The sequence below is a fragment of the Cinclus cinclus genome, chromosome 4 (assembly GCF_963662255.1).
Source record: "Cinclus cinclus chromosome 4, bCinCin1.1, whole genome shotgun sequence".
NCBI lineage: Eukaryota > Metazoa > Chordata > Aves > Passeriformes > Cinclidae > Cinclus > Cinclus cinclus.
Genome location: NC_085049.1, coordinates 15,469,485 through 15,494,149, shown reverse-complemented (window position 1 = coordinate 15,494,149; position 24,665 = coordinate 15,469,485). Strand labels below are relative to the sequence as shown.

The window sequence follows — 24,665 nt, the reverse complement described above, 5'->3', positions numbered from 1 at the left end:
AAAGAGAAAACAAACTCAATTTGTTTGTCTTGAGGTTCTAGCTCTGTAAATTTAGTGAAACAACTGCTGTGGCAAGCAGGGGCTCAAGCATGAAAGGACAAATGAAGACCTGATTTATGAGCCACATGTTTTCTCTTCTTTTTTTTCCTTAGGTCAAACTGGCAACTACAAAGAATCGTGTCCAGCAATGGAACACATTCATAAAGCCAAATTAAATTCCATTGCAAGCACAGAACTGTTTTCAAAACCATGTTTCAAGCTGACAAGAGTGCCACAAGCAAAGAAAAATTATAAGTGCAAATTGCATACTGAAGATAAATTACCAGTCCTCCCCAAACCTTTACCTCAAAACATTATTAAGTTCAGTACTACAAAAGGAAACCCTCTGAAAAAAAGCAGCAAACTAGTTCCTCTGTATCACTACACTGACTCTGTGGCATGAGACTGCAACCTAATTAGTGGTGTGGCTTGCATTACTGTAACTGAATTATCCTGACTGCTCTTTTTTATTATTAGTTCCGTCTTCCAGAAGGATAGAATATTATCTGCTGCATTGTTTTCATTTACGCTTATTGATACTGAATTTAATTATGTTTTTCTAACTCATAGTACTTAGGAAATTGGAAAGAGCCCGCTAAAAATTAAAAATATATTAGAGGAATTAATGAACAGTTTACTCATTGGTGAACTGGTTTGGATGACACCAATTTGGTCTTTAAACAAAGCCAATCATCCAACAGATACATGGAATTTCTATCTGTGTACTGAATCAAGAAAATATGCTTACTGCAATTTTCTATGGGAAAAGTACACATTCTTAGAGTGGCAAATTTTGGCCTTTTTAGTCAAACTGCCATCATCAACAGTGTTGAGGCCCTACTCCAGCACACACAGCAATCAAGACCAAATTACGCAATTCAGCAAACACTGATTATGAATTTTCTAGAGATGAGGAGTCCCCCAGAGTCAGTAGGACCAGAAAAGCAGGAAAGCACATAAATACTACTTGGCAGAACACAGACACATGTGTGGTCTACATGGGCGCATCAGCAATGATGGGGCTGTGAATGTTTTACACACCTTGCACTTTTCATGGCTCCTCATCTCAACCATGGCTCTTGGCATTGGAAGAGATGAAGAACAAGTTTCCACTGAAAGCTCAAAAAACAGGAGCCTAGAACTCAAGGGAAAACTTCATGCCTGTGAAAGTGGGAAAATAATTTCCAAAACATGGTAATGAGCACTCCACACATCTGACCCTAACACCTGTATTCACTCCTACCCAAGATTTGCTAGTTTATTCTAACAAAACATGGGAAGATGCATCAATGTGGCTTGAGTACTGATTCTCCTGAATGAGTCAGTATTTCAAAATACTGCAATCCTGCATGTTAAAATTTCAACTTACATCTGATGAAGTTGATTCAAGGATAATTCCAAACCCTGAAACTGGGGTCTCTGGATTCAGGGGGGGTTCAGTTGCTGGCAGACTTGATCGTTCCGAGGTTGCTGTCTGCCTCTTCTCATTCTCTGGAGAGCTGGGTTTTTTATTCATGGTAACTGCTTCAACAGCTTTGAGGGGCAGTTTTCTCTTTTTATTTCTCTTTCGTGATATTGTTGACTTCTGTGCACAAATCAGAGGAACAGGAGACTGCTGTCTGTTTTGAGTCCCAACTGAATGAAAGAAATTAATGCATTAATTTTAGAGACAAAAGCCCATGAATAACCACATAGATGCACTATTAAACTACTGACTCGCTGAACTTATTTTCTAGATAAGTGATGTGATTTTCAAGGCTGCTGATGCATAGGAAACAAACAAGTTTTATCACCTTTGCATAATTTTCCAATCTGTACAATGGGGATAATGACAGTGAGTTCTGCTGTGAGGCTTTTCAAGCCATATTGATGAACAGTATTTTAAGAAAATTAGGAATACACAGGTTTTATCCTAGTGACCACTGGAAGGCTGGTGACATGAAGGACTTAAGTGATGATTAATTTGTGTGTCCTCTGAATGACTGAGAATCTCATTGTATTTGAGGATCTCTTCCTGATAAAGTAAGATAATACAAGTGCTAATGCAATTGCAGTTATTTTTATGACTGTGGTCTCCAAGTTAATTAGCTCAGCACGAACATTTCAAGTACCATTATGTCAAGAATGAGTGAAAACACTATTCAGTAGTTTAATTTCTGCAGAAAAAAGTAACCCAAAGTTGCATCAGTTTGTTTTGCTCATACACAAAAACTGACATGTATTACCTCTGAAATATAAGAAATCATATTTTACATTTATCAATATTTTGCATTTTCTAGTATCCACAATAATTTGTATAAATTGAAGCACCAATCCTGAACCTGTACCAATATGAGCAAGCCCTCCAGAAGAATATCAAGATAGAATTATATGTGTGGATAAATCACTAGATCAAGGTAAAAACAAATGAAGAAAAAGCCAGATGTGCTATACATGTAGATCAAACTCATTCAAGATATGAGTGAGCTATAGTAAGTCCTCATCTAAAAAGCTTCAGGAAAAAAACAAACCTCAGACCATTGTTCATTGAAATAATTCTGGAATATTTCATTTTTGGCAAGGATTTACAAGACTGTGATATGTAGCTTCTAATTAAGACAGTAGGGTGTTTGAATACTAAAATAAGTTATTACACTTACAAGTTTGAATTTTAGGGCTTTTTCTTTTAGCAACAGAAATGCCAAATGATTTTTTTTCTCTGCAAAACCATGATTTCAGAAAATATGAAGTATTCCAAATGAATCAAAAGATTCACAAATTAACAAAGGTACTTACTCTGTAGATACCTAATAAATAAGAAATGTTCTGCTACTGAGGAGTCAGCTCTTTTGGCATAGACCCCAGTTTTCTAACTCTCACTCACAAGCCATTTTTCAATCACCCATGTGATTTCAATGAAATTGGTGTGACCGCATAAAGAATCGCATGTACCAGCAAAAATAGTAAAACTGGGCTTTTATGTTCTTCTTTGTAAATTGATGACTTCTAGAAAAGCATTTTAATGTGTGTCAACTGATATTACAAAACCTGTCTGATCGTTCCCATCACTCACTCAAACATTATACACCGTGGAGACAAGGAGTTCAGTCAGCCCTTCACTCCACCCATATTTCAGGTAATTACTCAACACTTCCTTTTCTTACAGAGGTCTTATCCAGCCTCTCCACAAGAGAAGCTTCCATGGCTCCAGTCCCCATCACTCAGGCTGGATAGGCAAGCCAACTGACAAAATCTCCAACATCTCTATCTCCTCATTAGTAGTAACACTAATTTTTAGGTAGCACAGAGCCTGCAGCTTCACATCAGCCTATGACAACCTAACTCTACCTACCAGGTTCTCATTACTTGCTGGTTCAACCACTCCTCTGGCTCTGCACTGTTCTGTTTCAGCTCACAACCTAGGAGAAAACTAGACTCAACTGTTTTTCCCAGTGAACAGATTATTGCTGCTATACACACTGAAAGCTGGTACTTCACAGCCAGGGAAGGGTGGAGGTAACAACATGCAGTGGCTAGTTCAGCTGAGACTACCACAGAGCTAAAAGAAGTTTGAATGAAGAGCTATTTGCTAATTTTCAGCTATCTTCAATTTTTTTTTCTTACCCCTAAGATTAGTGAACTGGTAAGCAGAACACAGGTGAAGTACCATTTGGCACCCCTGAATCGATGCACTGTGAAAACAAACTGCACGTGGTTATGGCATATTGACCTGCCCACTCAGCTCTCATTAGGTATCTGATCACATTAATTTTCTTTTCAATTTAGCCTTAAAAGGCTACAAGATAAAATCCCATGTTACAGGTAAGGATCTGAAAAGGAGGGGTTCCATTTCCAAGAAACCTGTGAAAATTTGACTTTGACTGATGTGTCAGGAGAGCAGGAAACCAACTTTTCCTGAGTGCCCACACAGAGTTTTAATTTCCTAGACCACTCTCTAACAGGAAGATCACAGAATCATAGAACAGTTTGGGTTTGGAAGGGACCTCCAAAGACCATCTCAACCAACACCCCTGCAACAAGCTGGGCCATCCTCAACTCGATGCTTGTCACAGGTCTGCACATATGGGATTTGTCACTGTACCTGCTTGAAGCTGCATCAATTTTCGCATGGTCTTGAGCTCTTGAAGAATTGCCTGCAGGGTTGACTGGCAATTACAGGTACAGCAGTTTGGTCCAACTGATGAATTCACCACTGGGATTTCTCCTGAAAGAGAGGAGAATGGAATGGGCGAGATGTAACCCACACAAAATCACCCAGACAACAATTAGCAGGTGTTTGAAACTATGATCAATACATAGACTGTAAAATTAGATCAAAAGCATGAAAGGAAATAATTTTCAACATGGTTCTTTTTAAGAGGAAGCGACCACTAGTTTTTATTCAATTACTAATATGTGCAGTTATATTGAGTTGGGATGAAATGTTACATGGGCTGGAGAAGACTGCTCAGTGTGTGAGTATAATGCACTACTCACAGCAGGCTCTCTATTTTCAGGCTGGTTCATCTTGAATTACAAAAGCACCAAACCTCATTACAAACATACTCATTTTATCACACACACACACAAAAGCCCATCTCCTGGAACAGTCTTACAAAGAATGAAGACAGTCTGTGCAACAAAGATTTATACTGAACATAAAATGAGGGTCTAGGAATTTTTAAACTGCTCGAATGTTACAGGTGATTTTTTACCATGTGAAGAAAGACTGAAAATGAAATACCCTACTTGTAGAGAAAAAAATCCCTCATAAACCCCCAAAAAACAGGACAGAAAAGAACCACCAGCAATGAAAGCTTTCAAATCTGGTCTTCTGTTTGCTAGGGTGGGATTGTTTTCTGATCTTTTCCATCACTGTGACCTACAAGATGGGCTTTCCATAGTTTCCCTTTGAAAATTAATAAAGTAGTTCAAGAGATTCCTTTTCTCTAGTAATTCTTACTAGTGTTTAACTGAACTTACATTGTTCTAGCTCTAGCCCTCAGCAGTGCTTTTATTACTGCTTAACTTTCCAGAAGTTTTGCATTTTTTGTTCTGAATTAGAACAGGCTACAACAGCTGAGGGATTTCAAATTTTGCAGGATAGTTGTATCCTACCCTTTAGCTTAGACAGCTGTATCCTTAGTTTTAATGCTGCAAATAAAGACTTCAAAATTCAACAGAACACCTAACAGTGTCTGGTTGAAACTGAGGCAAGATAGGATGCACCTCCCTTCCTTTCCAAATGTCCTTACAGTCATTTTACTGCTCGAGGTTGCAGGAGGAGGGATGATCACTTCATGAAGATAGGTACAAATGCACCTAACAAAACAACCTCACTTGGTGTCACATGTGGACTTCGGCCAGCATATTTCCCTTTTACTTCTGGAGCCTAACACTTACCAGGTGCTCTTTAATTGTTACTGAGGTAAAGTGAACATAAGCAATTCATTTAATCTCCACTTATAAATCTTCACATTTTTCTCTATTACATCTGCTTTCCTCTGAAGCCAAAGCAGGTTATTAATACCTTTTTAGGTTTGGATTGTGTTCTTCCATCAGAGATCTCTGATGTCAGACCCACACAGATCCCCTGACTTTAATCCTCATTTGAAATAACTGAAAATCTGGCCATCACCAGGCACTTGTTCTCTACCTCCTTACATACAGTCCTTCAGACCTGAAGCAACATCTATCAGACTTGAACAAACTTATGGCCACACTCCAAAGTTAAGCTACTTGTAAAGCTAAACTAATACAGCTGACATCTTCTGGGTGGCATGCTCCTCTTTTCCTCAGGTATTCAGATTCTCCACACTATTGCAATTACAAATTTTGGTATTTTAAAATATCATACATGGATAAAATCTGTTAAAACTGTGTTAAGTTAAATGGAGTAGTTTAAAAAAATCCCTGCAAATCTAGCAAATGAAAATGCAATAGCACCACTGGCTTCATCTCTCCAAGGTTTCAGCTGCAAATAAAATGATTTTTTAGAACTAAAAAGTTATTTGGAAAACAGGCTGAGAATCTCAAAATGAAACAAAAAGGCTTCTGACTCAGCAGGACTCTGCCTAGTTTGATCTCACCCTTCTTTTGTACACAGTGTATTCATTGGAAGTTCCTTGGGGCATGGATGGGATTTTACCTTTTCAATGGTCCATAAAGTGTTTAGCCCATTGTTACAGGTACAGAGGGGGAAAAAAGAATGTTATCTTTAGCTTTGCAGCAGATTAATCAGAATCCCTCAACTTGGTTCCACCAATACCCTTCACCTACCTGTTATAAGCAGACCTCTAAGCAGATGAATTTCAAGACTACTTAAAATTTAATAGCACAAGCATAATTCTGTACCTGCCAGTAAGACAAGCAGGTAACCCAGAAATGGGAGCCCCAGAAATTAGAAGAGTTTTATTAACAGACAACAAATACAAAGACCATCCTTCCCTCCATTCTTTCTCAGTTGTTTAAGACTGAAAGATCCTCGGGATAAAGCCTGTCCTTTCTCTTGATCAGAATTCAATATTCTAGATATGATATCTGAAAGACTGGGTGGGGGGGGGAAACAGGGTTGGTGGCTTTTGTTACCTTCTTAACAAAGGCTCTACATCACAGTGAATTGCATGTAAAAACTTCAACAAATTGTATCAGTAAGTACCTGTACATCTTTCCTGTTGCAATATAACATGTTTCTTATGAAAACACAGGCACACAGGCTCCTGATGGAAAACCAAGGGGTCTATTTTCCCATTGAGGCATAGGGGATTTACTTTATAATCCCCATTAGCATTGATAGAAATTACCCATGTAAATCTACCATAGGTACTGGAAATGGGAAAAGAGACCACCAATATTTCAAATCAAAGCAGGGTTCTACTGACTCCTTACATATTCATGAGGGTTTTTTATTTTCTTTCTCTCCTCCCTCCTCTGATCAGTTATTATGTTGAAAGAAATATTCAGTAGTGTTCTCAGTCATTGTTCTAAGCACTATCTTTATCATTTTTAGAGGACAAAAGCAACCCTTTTCAACTTGTTATAAATCAATTTTTAATTTTAAAAGGAGATCAGACTTTTTATTTTTATGAAGGAGTCTTTAAAGAGCCATCTCCCTCTTTCTTGGAAGCTAGCCAGCAGGCAAATTTGATACCTGCCTGCCTGACTGAGAGAAGGAGATGACACTAGCACTTGAGTTGCTTCCCCCATATGAGCACTAAGTAGCCCAGGACACTGTCTTCTTCCAGCTGGATCTGCTGAGAGGGAATTCACTCACTGTAACTAACACTGTTTTTTCCAGCTTATTCTGGAAAAGCATGCAGGAACTACCCAGTGAAAATGGTCATGATACAACTCAAAAGCAATTCAGCTGCTGCATCACTGCTGGATTTGGTAAAGAACACAAAACATGAAACTCAAGTGTGAGTTTGTTGTCTCTAATAGGACAGATATGGTGCTGCTCACTGTTTGTAGTCCCAGCTGGCTTCCACTAAAAACAGCGGGTCACAGATGTCTACCTAACATCCTGACTTGTGGAACCACCACCTTAAGTTTGCTTTGGAATAAATCCCTTTGGTTTTCAAGTATGTTCCTACTTTTCCCTCTACTGCAGCAATGTCTAGGCTTGCCCTGTTCCTCCTTTATTCTTCTATTTTTGTTGATGCCTTAAGTTTCAGCTCTCGCATTTTTCATATTCTGTACTCCATTAGTATATAACTCTGGACTTCATATAGAGTGTTAGCAAGTTCTCTTCACGGTCTAATTAGACAAAACAATCCTTTTCCAGCCTGAGAACCAAGGTCACCAACTTCAGGCCCCAAAAGGTATCAACAAAAGTGAATTGGGGAGAGAAAAACTGGGAGAACGTGATTGCATTACCTGAAGGTGTAATTGGACAATTACTCCCAATATGCAAATGGACCAAGCTTACAAACATGTGAAAAACTCATGACCTGTCATCCATCTTGGGTGTAGCTTTGGCCAGGCTCTTGTACTGCCCAAGGTGTATCCTTTAAAGGCCTTTATAATAAATATCTACTTTATTTCGCTTACTCTGTCTAGCCTCTGTTCTAGGTAGCCTCTCCAGGCAGCTTTGTCAATAGCTTTCTCATTAATATTTTCTATGCTAGCACCTATTGAACATGTCTTCCAGCCTCTCCTTGAACCACCTTTACCCTGTGAATAGATAAGTGCACCAGTGAGATGGACTTGATGTGTCTATTACATTCAACTTCAAGCAATTCAGATGGCCTACAACATATATCTTCAATTTTTTTTTATATAGTATCTATCCACAGTGGATAGAAAGAGTTTCTGGACTCAGATCACCTACTACAGATGTCTGAACATCTCTCTATCATCTCAGTAATGACCTAAGCCTGACAGCTCCAGGAAATAACATTATGTCTGGAAGTTTTGTTCTGATAACTTTAACACCAATGTAAGTACCAAGGAGTGGTATCTCCCTTGAAGTATTGTGCAGCATTTCTACACCCAGCTTTTAAGAACTTTGTTCGTCCTCTGATTAACATCTAAAATACTGAGTTTGATGCTCAGGCTCCCAATGCAAGGGATGGAGGGAATCAGGCTGTTAAAATACCCAGAAGAGCTGTGCACTGTGTGAGGAGCAGTTTCAGGGTTTACTCACTGCTCAGAAATGTATCAAACGTTTTTCTTCCCTAGAGACCAGGCTCTGGAGCCCAAGCAGCAGTCAGGATCACAACACCCCATCAGAGGCAGACACCTCAAACCAAATTGCTACGAAGATTGTCTTTTCAAAGGTGGCCAGAGGAGAGGGCCCACACCCTCCTTTATGTAATAACCCAAAAGATTGCATTCCTTTCAGCAGCAGGATAGCTGCAAAGGGAGGTGCCTCCTGGGGTGCTCCTTCAAGAGCTGGGAGCCTGAGCATTCCTCCTGTCCAGCCCAGGAGGTTGTTCAACCTGACTCTTCCATGTCCCATAGACCACCCCAAACTTGTAAGAGATTGTAAGTCAACTGAATCCTTCCTCCACACACAAAAAAATCAAAGCTGACATTTTCTTACACATAGGGCCAAATCCTGTCAACGCATTTTAGCTCACATGCTGAATCAGGGCCCTGAGGGGATAGAGGTGCTGCTCCACCTACTTTCTGGATTTGAGAACAAGGCACCTAATCTATGCAGGCTTGGGCACTTCTGTGCATGCAGAGAACTGTCCCTGCCAGTGCCCAGGGCCTCTAAGGACAAAGAAGGAGATGTGTGATGAATTTTTGGTTCCTTCCATATTTAGAAGACTGTTATGGTGGGGTTTTGACAGCAGTTTTTTAATCTGGCAGCAAAACTTCCATTCTCTGGGACTTAATAAGAAAAAGGCATTTTAAAGGCATACTGCCATCTACTTCAGGGCAGAATTCTCTGCCAGTACCGGATTGGCCACACTCTAGTACATGCTGTTCATAGATAGACTCCATCATCTCTTTCCTCCAATAGTCTCACTGGAATAAAAGCCTAAGGCTGTGCTGGAATTTTGTACCTGCAGTTCAGAGGCCTGTTACAAGGCTCATGCCATCCCCTTATGAAAGGCAGTAGAATCCTGCTCCACAAGTGGTGTCACAACAGTGCTACATTACTCACAGCAAAGAGGAGTGGTAGAGGTTGACATTTAATTAGCCATGAATTTAATAACAAAGACAAAAGCTGTTTTAGTAAGTACTATATAGAAATCAACTTTGTGAAGGCATTGAGTAATTCCATTCTATCACCATTTTAAAAGCTAAGACAGATGGTAGCAGAATGCACAGTGCACACTTTCACACCTTTTTGAAGTGATAACTATGTGCTCATTTTGTAGACTCTGAACTATAACTGCTTTCAGGGCAGTGGTACAATACATCATCACAACAAAGGTAGGTATCTAGTAGAGAACAAGGAGAGGGGAAAAAAAAAGGCACCATTCTCAGTGTTTAACAGGTCATACCATTGGATGCCACAGTTCGAGCCTGATTTTGGAACGTTTTGGATCGAGTTCCGTATTGCCCTGAAAAATGGCTGGCTTGGGGTGACAACTCATTCCATGCACCGCTCTGTGACGGATGAAGGCTCGCCTGGGACTCCTCAGGGGGATTCAGGCGCTGGGCCCAGGCTAAGTCTAAATCTTGGGGCTCCTCCTTCAGTTTTTCTCCTTCTTTGCCAACTCGTTGATAGATTCTTCCAGTGCTGTCATTCAGTAATCTTCTCATCCCTGTAATTTGTTTTTTAATTTCCCGGCTTTCATCTCCTAATGAAAACAGAGCCACAGTTATCACTGTAAATTAGCAAAACAGTAATGGGTAGCAATTAATGGTTTTAGATGCCAATAAGAGTTGGAGCACATAAATAAATAAATAAATAACAACAAGAAAGAAAAGGGATGGTTGAGTGGTCGTTGGGATGTCCCAGGTTATGCTTCCACGCAGCCATGGCTGACAGCTTTCATGCTTCAAAGACCTGCTGAACTTGGCCTTCTTGATGCCTTTTCTAAGGCTTTGATGAGTAAGATTATTTTTTGCCAGAAGGAAATAATAATAGCTACAGCAGTTTCAAATAAACTGTTCTTTTAAGAGACTGATCCTATTCAGGCATTGACATCAGTGGATATTTTCCTTCAGTAAAGCCCAAAGGATCAGACCCTTTACCTATCAGTTCACTGTATGCTTGAAGGATAGATCCTACAAAAAAATAAAGCACAGAAATCACCACACTATGCATATGCAGAACAGCACTGCATCTATTGATTTTAATGAACAGAATCAGTTCCTCATTCCATAGAATTTAGTAATACTGGATTGTACAGGAATGAATTAGACAGTAGCTAATATGTGTGTAAGTGCAAATAGCTGAATTGCTGGCTGTCTTAAAAATGTAGATTCTAAAAAGAAAATGAAAATATATACAAGAAAAGTGTGACTGTTCCAAATAAATTCAGGACATTTAAATAATAAAAGTTACATACTCAATACTCCTGGCACAGTTTAAGTATTAATTTAACATCTGAAACTGCTGATTGCTCAATGAATAGATGTGTTTTGGGCAGATAGCAGCTACTTTGCTCGTTAAAGCATACATTACATTTCACGAGCAATAAGGAAGTGTTCATTGCTCTTTCTGAAGAAAGAAGCTTCTCGTTTTCTTACTGGTAATAGAAAAATCAAATATCCTAAGCAAATGTCCTAAGTAAGATCTAGAAACTGATGAATTAACCTTCCTTTATAGAATACTTAATACAAAAATGCCTGGTATCCTCTATTCAATTTATATTTGTGCTTCCCAAAATAAACCTATTTTTGGCAAAGCAACTGTACAAAGGAGACTTTAGAAGACAAAAAAATACTCTCCAAAAATCCAAGATTCAAGGTGTGCTATCTCTGCTTCAACACGGTACTTGAAAAGTGTGCTAAATTCCAGGCACCTGAACAATTTTATCAACTCATTAGCACCATTCAGTTGCCTAAACTTAGGTGCACGTTTAGGTGGAAGCTAGACCAGATAGCTAAAAGAGCAGCAAACCCCTCCCCAACACAGTCCAAGCTCAGCGTGGCCAGGACTGCTGCAAACCCGGCATACCTAGGGACAATGAACACGCAAAAGAGGGAGGTTTTGTTCTAGGAGGAGAATAAGCAGAAGGGGAGAGGAGCTGAACAATGTGCTCCAGCCTCTGCCGGATCCCAGCATCTCCTGCTTGACCTGGTGCACCGGTTCCCTGGGCTGGTGCCAGCTGGCTCCAGCCCACTCTGATCTAGCGAGGAGAGTGGGTGGCTTGCAAGAAAGCTTTGAGTCCAAACTTAGAAAAATATTTGCCAACCCTGTACAGCAACACTCCAGCACCATTTCCACTCCAGCTAAAGCAGGGAGAAAAACCCTTTGCAAGGAAGTTCTGCACTGTATTTATTTATTTGGTTGGTTTGCCTGCAGATTTATGTGTGCGGGTGTGATTTAATTAACAGTTACAGCACCAATTCCTTTAAAATGACACTTTTTGGCCCCAAACCAACGAGGGGTTGACTGCAGTTCCCAACCTCGAAAGGCTGCAGAGTAGCACTGGATTCCAGTTACTGAGATACTCACACCCATACACTGCACGCTGCCTTTCTCCTGTACCTGCCCATATCCCAGCTCCAAGTGTTCCCACTACACCACAGCCTGGAGTAATCCCTTTCCTGTAGTGCCATTTAACATTACCCTGGGAGTTTTAAGTTGGCAATTTGGATTTGCAGTCAAGGGCAAAATGTATATGAGTATCAAAACAGTTTCCCATCCACCTCCTCCTGCAGGGTGCAGGGACTGTGCTACGTGTCTGGTCGGGTGACATGTTGCTAGAAAGATTAAATTTCCGTTACCCAATTACATAAAATATTAATGTTAACTGAGCTTATTCAGCCTTGATTCTGTTCCCTTGTTCCTTTATATAGAAGTCTTCCTATACAGTGACATGAGCATACTTAACTCCAGATAGAATAAAACACTACATTTATGTTACATTAAATCCTGAACTTGCACCCTACATAAACCTTTATTTTTGTTTAGGTAGATCCTTACTTAAACAGAGAGATTCACCCTTTGTAAACTTGTTTGTTGGGATCTGGGGGGGATTTTTTTTCAAGGATTTTTCTGTTTGTTTTTTTGTTTTGTTTTTGTTTTGAAAATATGTCTTCCCTTTTACAAGAAAGGGCATCAAAAACCTGCAGGCTATAAGCCTTGCACTAGTCTTCAGTGAAAGTTTACATCCCTCTTCTCCCAGTCATGCCTTTTCCCAGCTTTTAGTTTGTAGCTGGCTAGCAACAGCAGCATCCTCCCCACAGGAGTAGAGAGCAGATGATGTTACACCATCTGAATCTGCAGATGGGTGCAACACCAGTAACAGATTTAACTTCTTGCTCCCTGGTCATCCCATTTGGCTATTAGCTCTAGAGCCCAAGGACAGCATTTTGTTATCAGTTATTCCACAGCTGATAATTTTCACAGATAATAACCATGTAATTTAAAAATTAAAAAAAAGTAGATGGGGCACAGAGAAAACACAACTCAAACTAGTATGTCCTATGGAAGAACCAGCCTTCTTTTAAATGCTAAATAAAATAACAAAGCACTGGAAAAAATAGTTTATTATTATTTCATAGAAATCTGCATTATCTATCTGTGCAAAGCTTTCCAAGAGAGATGCTGAGGCCTGAGAAGAGCGGTGCATGCTTCAGCTTCTCTCTGTACACACAGCAGAGCTCCTCACCATTTCCAAGGAGATGGGGATGCCTCCAAAGACTGCCTACAGGATTTGCCATTTGGATACCCCATGTAAATCTCTGGGTTTTATCTGAAACGATTGAAGTCACTTGCAAATCACTAAGACACTTACAAAATGCTACTCAAAATAGAACCATGGCAAGTTAGAGCCCAATTTAGGAATTTGTATGTAGAAATGTCAATTGTCATAACAAAAACATATTAACAATTTTTTAAAAACAGCTATTATAGTTGTTTCCATGATGGCCCCTTACAAACAACCTATTTTTTTCCTACGTGACCTGACTGTAATCTTATAAAACCAAAGGAAAAAAAGAAAGCAAGCAAAACAAAGCCCTTTAATAAATGCTACACAATCATAAAAAGTAATTTCCTCAAAATTCATTTCAATCTATTTCCTTACTGAAAGTATACAGGACATAAAACCCTTCTGCTTCGAAAGCTGCAAGAATGTTTAAAATTACAAAGGAACAAATGTAAACCAGAACTGTTCCAGGGTGCAGTAGCATCCACCTGCTAAGTGTGCAGCTGTCTGAAGCAACAGACCTGTAAATAACTCCAGTTAACAACATATAAATGATAATTAATTTATTACACTCTTCGCTCCTATATGCCTGTCCATATTTTCACTATTGTTTATTAAACCTAATCTATCAATTGCCTACCAACATGTTGTTATACTTCTCCTGAACAGTTTATCAAATCCTATCATAGCACTGCAAACAATCATAAAATTATATGCAAACATATACATATGTTCAACCATTAATTTCATCTCAGTATTAGAGAAGTGGTAACTACGTCTGTATTAATGTGTGTGTTTTAAAGTGTATAAATGTGTGGACAGAATTAATGCTGGACAATTGTCTGTATTTGATATTTTCTTCCTTTGACTCACAAAACCAAATAACTGTCATGTTCTCTTTGTCCAGTATTTTGCAATTACTTTATTTATTTCTAGCATTTATGTTTCTTGTATGTTTTGGGAAATATTCACGAGCTGACTTTTAAAATACAGTTTTTCTACTAATTATAGTTTAATGTTTTTGGTCAGACAAAATGCCTATGGAACTTCTTCCTTTCTTGAACATACAAATAGGGATTTTTCCAGGATCAGGCTGCTTACTGAAGTTACTTTTATCTCAGATTTCCACCTTTGTGTCCAACTGGGCTGCAAGTGGTGGAGCTGTTGCGAGGGAAGGAATGGCAGTGACAGCCAGACAAGCACATGTGAGCTGACAACATGAGCCTGGTTTGTTTGGAAACAAGGCTTCAGAGGTGAGAAAAAGTGGAAGTTGAAGCATATGGCATGAAAACTCAACAAAAAATAATAAATAAGTGCAAAGGGTTACATAATTAAGCATATTAAACTGCAATTTATTAGATGCCACTTGAATGCTGCCCTCTCTGGAAGGGGGCCAGCAAAACTTGCCTGCTGTGTCTGGAGACTGTAAGGGCTGATTCAGAGCAGCTCAAGGAATTGGGAAGCATGTGCACACAGGGCACACATCTCCACTGCTCAACCAGGCTGAACTCACCAAAACACCTTTTGGAATGCTACACAGTGTTCAGGTACTTCCTTCAGAGACAGTTATCCTAGAGGGAAGCTCGGCATCCCTTCTCAGCAAGAACTATATCCACATCAAATCATTATTTTCAAAAACCAAGGGGTTATTTTGTACCTACTAGTCATCCTGAAACAGAAATTTGCAGAGGTCAGCATGGGGAAAATAGAGGATCCATGTGCATGGTTCCTTACAGGAGCAAAGGTCTCCTAAATCACGTGAAATCTTACTGTGACTCTTCTGTGCATGATTGGAACCGGGCATCCATGTAACTAAACTGATGGGATAAGCATACATTTCCCAAAAAAGCAATGCCAGGTCTTTGTCAGCCTGTAAGACTCTGCGCTGAAGAAAGAACACAGGCAACAATACCCTTTGCAAATTAAGGACTTAAACCCCAAGTCAGCTGGGAGGGCAGTGCTCATGAACGGTGTAAGAGGGTCGCACAAGCAACACAGTTATGAGCTGGAGAATTTGACTGCTAAACTAACACGTGGGGACGTCGAAGCTGTCTTAGTTAACGCATCTTAGCGATGCTCTAAAACATCATCTCAAAGCCCTTTCCTATTTCATGTCACCACACAACACACTAGGATTAAGTATGCAGGAAAAGTGGATCACCCTCAAATCAGATCTCTTAGTCCCAAAGGAAGCACAAAAACATATGGTTTGATAACCCTGCCTTATCATGAGACAAAGTTATTAAGCCCCACAAACACTAATGTAAGCAAAGAAATTTGCAGAATCAAACCCAGGATTAAACCCCGAGACCATTCAGGATTTGGGGGTTATTTCCCTGGAAACTGGGTCATACCGGGGGCCCAGCCTCCACTCCCACCACAAACAAAGTAAGTCTTTGGAAGAGCATGGTGAAACAGTTTCAAAACACCCAACAGGAGAAGCTACAGAAGCCCAAGTTACACAGTTTCATGCCACGAAGTGCCAGCTAAATCACAGGGGAAAGGACAAGTGAGCAACTGTTCAATAAAAATATATATTAATGGGGTCATATAATTAAAAAAGTAATAATAGATATGCAACAACTTCCCCAGTTCTTGGAAATATCCCAGGCCAAGACCATGCTTTAGCCCCAAAGGGAAATACTTTACAAAGTTAGATCATTAGAGAATACAGATACATAAAATAAACTTTTATGAAGTCTTAATTACAGAAGCCACTGCTGCAACAACCAGACTTGGGATATAATCCTATTAACAGTAACACAAGTCTGAAGTTACTTGTTAAGTCAACTTTTTCTGTGTGAATAAATTGCAAAGTATATTATTTCTGGGACAGAATAAATTCTTGAAATTAGTGAGTAACTTATGCATCGCTCCCCTGCTCCAAGAACACATTATTTATTTTTACCATGACACAGCGAAGTTATTAATCTGCTGCCTTCCATTTCAACAATGTGAAATGCTGTAAAATGCACAGACACCTGCATTACAGTACATTTCAGTTCCACTTTATATCAGTCATAAACATTTCTGTTTTGGACATCTCTTCAAAACAAATGCTCCAAGCACACTGTGCGTAGCATGCAATTTTATGAAACTATAAAAGTTCTTCACTGTTAATTACACAGACAAATGTCTCATCACACATTTGATTACCAGGATAATATAATTAGTTTTCTGCATTAACCTTTCAAACATAGAGCCTGAATTTCAAGTTGAAAGCATTGTAAAAACACTCAGTCTGGAAGTATACTATATTTCCACTTTTTTGTGATGGTAATAAAATATTAAGACTGAAAAAAACAATATGGTGTATACAAAATATTTTTTTTTAATAGACACTGTAAGTTCAGTCATCACTGTCCACAAGACACAGGTGTACATAGTCCCTTCAAGGGCTTGTAATACCAAGTGTGGGCTAGCAGCCCTGTGACTTTACCGGAAAAACTGAAGTCAGGTCTGTTCTAAATCTCACCCATGACTGAGGTTGAAGCATTTCACTCCTCCTTCTCAGGCTGAGCAGTCTCTCCTGGTACTAAATAACTAAGCCCTTTCCTTCAAAACAAAAGATATGCCAGTCCTCATCCACAAAATATAGCAGTAATATTCCACATTCCCCTGCAATTTTGTAAAGACTGTGGTTAGCATGTCCTTCATTTAGAAAGACGTGACTTCTTGTTCATCATCTTATCAGAACAAAGGACTGGGGGAGAGGACAAGCTACCACATCTCCCACTCCCAACATCGCACTACATGAGAAAACTTCCCAAGCTTTATTCAGATAGAAGTTGGACTCTACACCATGACAATCATCAGAGGTCATGTCCAGTACCATGTTCCTTCAACTGCACTGAAGCTTCCTCCAGTTTTCAGCCTACATTTACACAAAGCTATGTTTTGCCCATCTGTCCTGGTGCAAAAAAGACCATTTAGCTTCATCAGGTCTTTCTTAACATTTCATCCTTAATTTATCTGTATGTTAAACAAACTGGATTCTCCTGATTTACTCATTTACCCCAGCAGTTCCCCTCGTCTCAATGGCAGTTTTGAGTTAACCATGCTCAGCTGTGCAACAAAGGCATTTCCACATCTCATTCTTGATAAAGCTTCACTCATTTACAGACTGCCACTAGCATTTAACCTTCCCTAAAGGTAATAGTTTCAATGCTGTATCATAGCATCCAGTCCACACTAAAGGCTGCGTCACGCTGAGGTTTCAACCACTGATTCCATGGATCATTTAAACTGGAGAACAAACTTGACTCTAAATCAACAAGTTGGAATAAACATCCTTCTGAGATAAATTTTGGCATAAAGCAGTGAAATCAAGTGAAGCACTGATTATACCCTGACTATACCTGATAAGGAAGATCCTTGGCAGGATTCACATTCTTAAAGGTTAAATTCTGACTGACTCTTGAAATAGGTGAACTTGAGGCACTTAAATGCCAGAGCACCTTCAGTCACAATGGAAAGCTGGACATACTAAAAAAGAAAAACCCAAACAAATCTAAGGACAACACAGCAGCCAAGCCAAAACCAAGATCAGTTGGTCTGACTCACAGCACAAATGTCAAAGCACAGACTTCTGCACATTCTTAGAGCACCCTGGCTGATGCCTAATTCTTGCCAAAGCTTTATCGTGCCTTAGAGTTGGAAGAAAAAGCATTACAAGTAAACCTCTGATGAATCTTACTCCATCAGGTTTATCAGACTTCACCAAAAGTGCTTAAAGTACATTAAATCCAAACACAAAGCACAGCAGCTGCCTTTGCTTCTCCCTGGAAATGGGTGTAGAGAAGAAATACTTGCCCAAAATCTTAATGGTGAGAAGCTGAGAAGGGAATTTAAGGCATCTCCAACCTCGGTTTTAACACATCCCCCTATTCTCTCCCATTTGCTGCTGACCTCTAGAAGAAGATATGATACTGTGAATTTAGGAGACAAAAGCATTTTGCATGCAGATTAACGTCAGGTGCCGATTCCCACATTTCAATGCTTCTTGCCGGCTCCAGGGGGCAACACAAACAGACTACAGAAAACTTAAATCACTCCACAAAAATGTTTAGGCTGTTGGTGCTGAAAAGGAGAGGCAAAAATCCCCAAATTTCTTGCGGCAAAGGCATTTGTTTTCTCCAAAGCCCAAACAAAGTGCTCACAAGCTTGCTTTATACAGCTGAAAAAAACGGCCCCTCCTTCTTTGAATTTAGCCTGCCAAATCTTTGCAAGAGGGGCTTTATCCAGGCAAGGTCCTGGATGCAACTGGAAGGGGATGGAATCAGGAAAGGAAGAAGCACTCTACAGCTGAGGAGTTATACAAGATATAAAGCAGACAAGAAAGGTAAAGGTTCCCTGATAGCCAGTCACTGATATGCTGCAATACATATCATGCTGCAGACTCTATATTACTTCTGTATTTTCTTTACACATTTTTAACTGTTGATTTAATTTAATTTTGCCATGGCAGGATTAGCAGGCAAGCTCCAGAGGTGAAAGGACATTACATTAAGACAGCACATTAATCCTCTATCCCACCCAAGGCAGAAGCAAAACCAAACAAATAGCAGCTTCCTGGAAATTGAATTTCTGTTATCCAGATGTCAAAGATGTAATACCCCAATTACACAAACTATTGCCAGTGAAGCATGCCAGGGAATATGCAATGTAAATGGGGTGAGCACAGAGCTGCAAAACTGCAGAGTCAGCATCTGGCTCTCTGAGTGAGTGATAATTAGCACTGTGTGTAGACACTAATAAACATTTACGTCTGAAATTACAACTTTTAGCAGTGTTAATAAAGGATATATTGGCAATTCATAGAATAAAAGGGTCTTGAAAAGAGTGTCGTATTAAACAATGGCAGGCACTTTCTGTGCTTGCACAGAGGTTTTTTCCTCCCTAATTGCAAATGGCCACGCAATGTTGCTCAAAAATTAATCAACACAAGCACGTACCTAAAAAAACTGGTTGTGTTTCTTTGGTCTCCCCATTAACATCATTGTTGTAGTCAGAGATCTTATATATCTCATGATGGTAATCTGGAATGAAAAACGATAAAAAAAATTAGAATTCAAGTGATCTGGAAAAAATGAACACTGAACACATTGCTACAGTTTTACTACACAATTTATCAATATATCTGCAGTTTATTTCATGTACATCAAATTAACCACAGAAAATGTGCTCTGTATCAGCACCTCCTAAAAAACCTTTGCTCACACTGGAGAGACTCAGCTCAAATATTTCACAGATTTCAGGGAATAGCTACGCCTGCCCTAAATTACTGTGTTCATTTTCACAGCAAATTATCCCACCAGATGCCAATTATCTGGCTTCTTGCTTTACAGAAGGAAAGCAGATTTATAATGAAAACTTTACCTTCCCAGAGACAAGGCAAACTTTCAAACTTCACCTCAATAAGGAATCAGCAATATACATCAGGGTTGTATTGCTCCCTGACTCATACTGATGCCACTGGCCTCCCAGTTGTGAAGAAAGGAGGATTAAGGACACCTTAGGATATTCACCTATATAAATTAATGCCTGTGATGACCCGAAGAATTAGCATTGGCATCTCATATACAGAGATGTTATGAGATATTAAAAAAAAACAACAAACCACCACAGAGTTTCTATTTTAAATAAAATAATATTTTGCTGTGAAGGTCTCTGTTGTAACCCCAGGCAGGTGTTCACTAAAACCAGAGCTTTGTTCACATGTGCGCACAGAGGGAATAGTAAGTCCAAGGAAAAAAAAAAAAAAAAAAAAGAAGTGTCTAAAGGCAGCTCTCCTGGATGCTATTTCTGACTCTGATACTGGCACACACTCTGTCCTTCAGCAAATTGCTCAGATTGAACAATATATTCAGTGTCTCGAAAGAGCCACCTCCCCACCTCACTCCTTCAATGCCCTCCCAGTTCCCAATGCTCTCAGCTACTCCTTCCATAGACTGGTTTTATGTTTACCTGCCTCACAAAAAGCGAGGCAGAGATTAACTCATGGAAGGGACTTTGGGGGATTCACTTAAAAGGTGTAACACAAGCGGAGGGTGGCTGAAGGAGCTCCTCCTCCCACAGGCAGCACACCTGCACCTCTGACCAAACAGGCATGGGACTGGAAAAAAAAGTGACTTCCAGGAGACTTATTACATGCTGTTTATTTGTACAGCACAGTGTCTTGAAGGCACAAGAGGAGGAACAACCCAGTATGTAAACTAAAATCGAGCCTAACACAGCAATTCAATAGAATGAGAAGGGCCTGGAAAGAAAATGAGAGGAAAACAACCGCACCACAGAACTGGACAGGTCAGTGATAAAGTGCTACATGAAGTGTTCCTCTGCTTCCCGAGCACACCCAGCCATGAAATGGGTAAAGGTGAAGTTTGAGATAGGACACTGAGGAAGTAAAAGCTTCTTTCGTATGACTAAACTGGCAGGACTTATGCTGGACTTATGCTGTCTTCCATGACCACCAGCTGTCCTGTTGAGCAGAGGGTGTGATGAAGTGACTTGGTGGGCACCTGACGGCCAGTCAGGGTCCATCTGCCACACTCTGCACCTTCATCCTCTCAAGGACATTCCGAGATCTGTGGGAGCACATATGTGGAAACTAGGACTTAAATGACTTAGGGACTCATGGTCCTTAGATATACAGATTACTCATGGTTTCTTCTCTAGCACTCCCCTGTATATCCAGCTGATCACAATATTCTTCTGGTCTGCAGCTGCTGCCTTATAGTCACCACATTCCACTCCAGAGGTGGCTGTGATTTAGCACAGGAATGGATTATCTCGATTTGGTCATTATTGATCCTCATGAGAAGGTGCTCTGAAGTTATTTTTGGGACAGAATAAGCATTGATTGGGCACATATCAATAGCAGATGGTATGTTACCAACCAATTCATACAGCATAGCCTTTTCTCTTTGGTTTCCTTCTTCTGCCTTGGATGTCAGAGTCCAGGCACTGGAAAACCATATCAATTTCACAACAGTAAACACTAAACTGTGACATTACGGAATAGCTCCTGCAAAAGGCAAAGGCCAATTACAAGAGACAACTATTTATATGTAATTATCTTTCTAATCAACTGTGATAGAAAAGAGAGTGCAGACTCACATACAAAATGCGACTTTTATCTCCTCCATTCTCAAAGTACAAAGACATAATTTTCCCCTCTAGGATATGCTTTTAGTGTAGCTTTCTATTTGACTTTCTACATCCAAAAAGAGACCTCAGATAAAATATTATTAATATTGTACCATCATAACTGGATTTACCTATTAAAATAAGGTTAAATAGATTGTCTCAAACACTGAGGCATATCTAAATCTGTAAGAAGCAGTAACTGAGACTGGCAAAAATTTCTGGCACGTACTCTTTCTGGTCCATTAGGACAGAAAGAAACAAGGCATAATTTCAGTTTTGTTTTTCCACATTTTGCTTTCACTACCTCCATGCTCCAGCCCAGTCTACACTAATTCTGCCTCCAAGTTCGGAGAATGTTCAGTATCAAAACCCCACAAACCAAACCTGTTCTCTGTAAAAATTACACCCTTGATAGGTTTGTTAATGGATACAGTCCTCCAATGCATTTCAGACACATCTGGCATGTCTCTGCCCCTCTAGTTTTAACAGGGACCATGTGTGATGCCCCAGACCCCCCTACCACAATACAGCAGTCATTATTTACTATTCCCACTAAGTGAGTTTATTTCCATCTTCAAATTTCTTTGCTCCAAATGCAATTTTACAGAGCACTCCTCAGACAGCAAGTCTTGATACTCGTGTGTATGTCCCCCTTTTCACCAGTGTGACATTACACCCAAGCAGTCACCTGCCTTGAACTTGGCATGCAGGACACACACAGCGTTTCATGGAGATATTCCCATCCAGTACTTGGGAACACAAAAGGAGAAACAACCTCGAGTCAAATCCATCAGGGCAAAAACATCTCATCGGCCGAAGAAGGGACAAATCCCCAACCAAAATAAACCCCTAGGGGTGGGAAGTCCACCTGTTAAAATGCCTACCAGCAGCGGTATCTTTCCCCCCCCCCCTTTAATTAAAGAAAACAACAACAAGACTGAAACACAGAGCTGTGCTTCTTGCCCGACATGAATTCAAATATTTCTCCCCTCATGATCCCTTTTGAAATATCCTCTTTTCCAAAAGCAAACACACCCTGAGCGAACAAGTTACACACTAGTGGCTCTCCCCTGCCCACGTACAATTAATTACCTGCGCGGATTTTTAATAAAGCAATCTCGATTCAGCTTTCCTTTGAAATACACGGTTGTACACAGCCGAGGAGAAGGAAAAAAAAGCAACCCAAATACAATAAATCCACAAGAGTTGAATACTAAGGAGCTCTATCGCTGCTCAAGTGTCATTATTTTTTTTTCTCGCTTCACGATTCTACCTTTTCTCCCCCCCGCCCAAGCAGGATTTACCACGAAACACGATCCAACTTTATTTTGTGCGGGGTCGGCTTGAAAAAAAAGAAAAAAAAACCACGTCCACCTGAGGCGGCGGGGGGAGGGTTGAGGGGGTGGTTTTGCAACAACATGTAACATACATGCAAAAAATTATTTTTTAAAAAAGAGGAAACGGGAAGGGGGTGAAAGAAATTAAAAAAAAAAAAAAAAAAAGGAAAAAAGGGCAGGCGTGCAATGGTTTCGGTGAGTTCAGGCAGAGGATTGCGGAGTTCAATAACAGAGCCGGGAGGGAGCGGCGGCCCGGGGGCGCCGGCGTTTCATAACGCCCCGCTCCCCCCGGGGCAAAAGTCGGGGCTGCCCCCGGCCAGCGAACAAAGCCCGACCGCCCCCGCCTTACCTTCGTTGACCAATTTAAAGCTTTGGGATTTCCTGCTCCTCTTCCTCTGGGCGAACTCCATGGTGCGGGCAGGAAGGAGCGGGGCGGACACAGGACCGAGCTCCGTCCCTCCGATCAGCAATACACGCGGGGGTTGGGAGAGACGGCGGCTCCGGCGGCGAATAAAGGGATCCGGGACAAGTTGGCTCCGGTCTCCCCCCCGCTCCCGCCCCGAACTTTGAGGGAAAGCGGGGTGCGGCGGGGGGAGCCCCGCGGGGGCGATGCCGCCGCCTTCCCCCCCACCGGCTGCGCGGCCGCGGCCCGGCGGCAAAGGGCGGCCCGCAATGGCTTCGCCGCCGGCGCCGGGACCCCGGTGCCACCTGCTGGGGGAAGGAAGGCGGCGGTTCCGCCGGCCGGGAACCGCCGCCACCCCGGGGCCGGCCCGCCGCCACTCGGCCCCACCGCGGGCCGAGGGCGAGGGGCTGAGGGGCAGCGCCATTTTGTGTCCCCCTCCCGCCGCGCGCCTCGCACACGGGCACCGGCGCTGCCCGCGGCTCCCTCAGGGGCTGAGCGGGGAGAACTCCTCGTGTTTAGCGGGACCGGGCCGCGGCCGGCGGGGAGGGGGGGGTGAAGTTGGCGTGCGGAAGTGGGTAAACCTCAGGAACTGATGGCAGCACCTGTTTGTTGCCGTGTTTTATAGGGATTATCTCAGCGATGTGTCCGCTGGTGTCATGGACCGAGGCCTGGAGGAGAGCGCCGAGCCGCCAGCTGGGCTGAGGGATGTTGAGCTCTGCTAAACCTGGATCCCCTTAGCAAGAGGAAGAGAGTCCCTCAGCCAAAAACTGGATCTCCTTAGCAAGAGGAAGAGAGTCTCGGCTCTCTGGAGGAGCGAGATTTAGGGCGTCTGGCAGCCCTCCCGACGGTCACCGTGAGGTCACTGCAGCCATACGGCTGGCCCAAACACAGCTGAAATTAGTGCTTTGATTTATTCACCACTTGACGCCTTCAGCCACTCTTCCAGTTAGCTCACTGTGCTAAATTTCACTGAGGGTGGAGTATTTTTTTTTTCACCGCCGAGAGTGCTTTTGCCTGTTGCCTGTAGAGAAAGGACCCAGGCGTTTACAGTTATGACTGCTGATAACTGCAAACACAGCTCCGATCATCATCTTGTGTTTTACATGTAGTCAGACTGTGTTGTGACAAGGAAAAGACTAAGTGATACTTGCATACGCCTACTTGAACAGATGCAAATGCAGATCTTGCCTTGGTCTCAGAGTACCCAGGAGAATCCCGTTAGCTCCAGTAATATTGACCGACCCTATAACTCGGAATGATGACATAAAATGAGCAGGAGGGAAGCAAATGGAATACTAACAGTAGTGATTTGTATCCTAACTGTGTACATAGACATAGTTACACCTGAATTCTTTGGTGCAAGGTGCTGTCCAGACACCACACAGAGGATATGCATGGTTCTGAAAAGCAAAATTGGAAAATAGCCTTTATGGTGAAGCAATATCAGAAAATATGCCTAATGGTAAAATTTATTATATG

The 24,665-nt window shown here is 41.2% G+C and overlaps 1 protein-coding gene across 2 annotated transcripts in view; it reads right to left on the bottom strand.

Moving 5' to 3' along the window:
- Positions 1-23,418, bottom strand: part of BEND7 (BEN domain containing 7) — a 47,290-nt gene extending 23,872 nt beyond the window's left edge. Inside the window, exons 1-6 of one of the 2 annotated variants that reach the window (XM_062491687.1) lie at positions 23,133-23,418; positions 22,139-22,195; positions 19,253-19,336; positions 9,975-10,274; positions 4,121-4,243; positions 1,409-1,674 (exon numbers count right to left, since the gene is read on the bottom strand). In XM_062491687.1, the coding sequence (XP_062347671.1) occupies positions 1,409-1,674; positions 4,121-4,243; positions 9,975-10,274; positions 19,253-19,336; positions 22,139-22,195; positions 23,133-23,193 (891 nt within the window). In that variant the 5' untranslated portion in view covers positions 23,194-23,418. The remainder of the gene's footprint in view (positions 1-1,408; positions 1,675-4,120; positions 4,244-9,974; positions 10,275-19,252; positions 19,337-22,138; positions 22,196-23,132) is intronic. The other variant, XM_062491688.1, reaches the window with a different exon arrangement.
- Between the last annotated feature and the right edge of the window lie 1,247 nt (positions 23,419-24,665).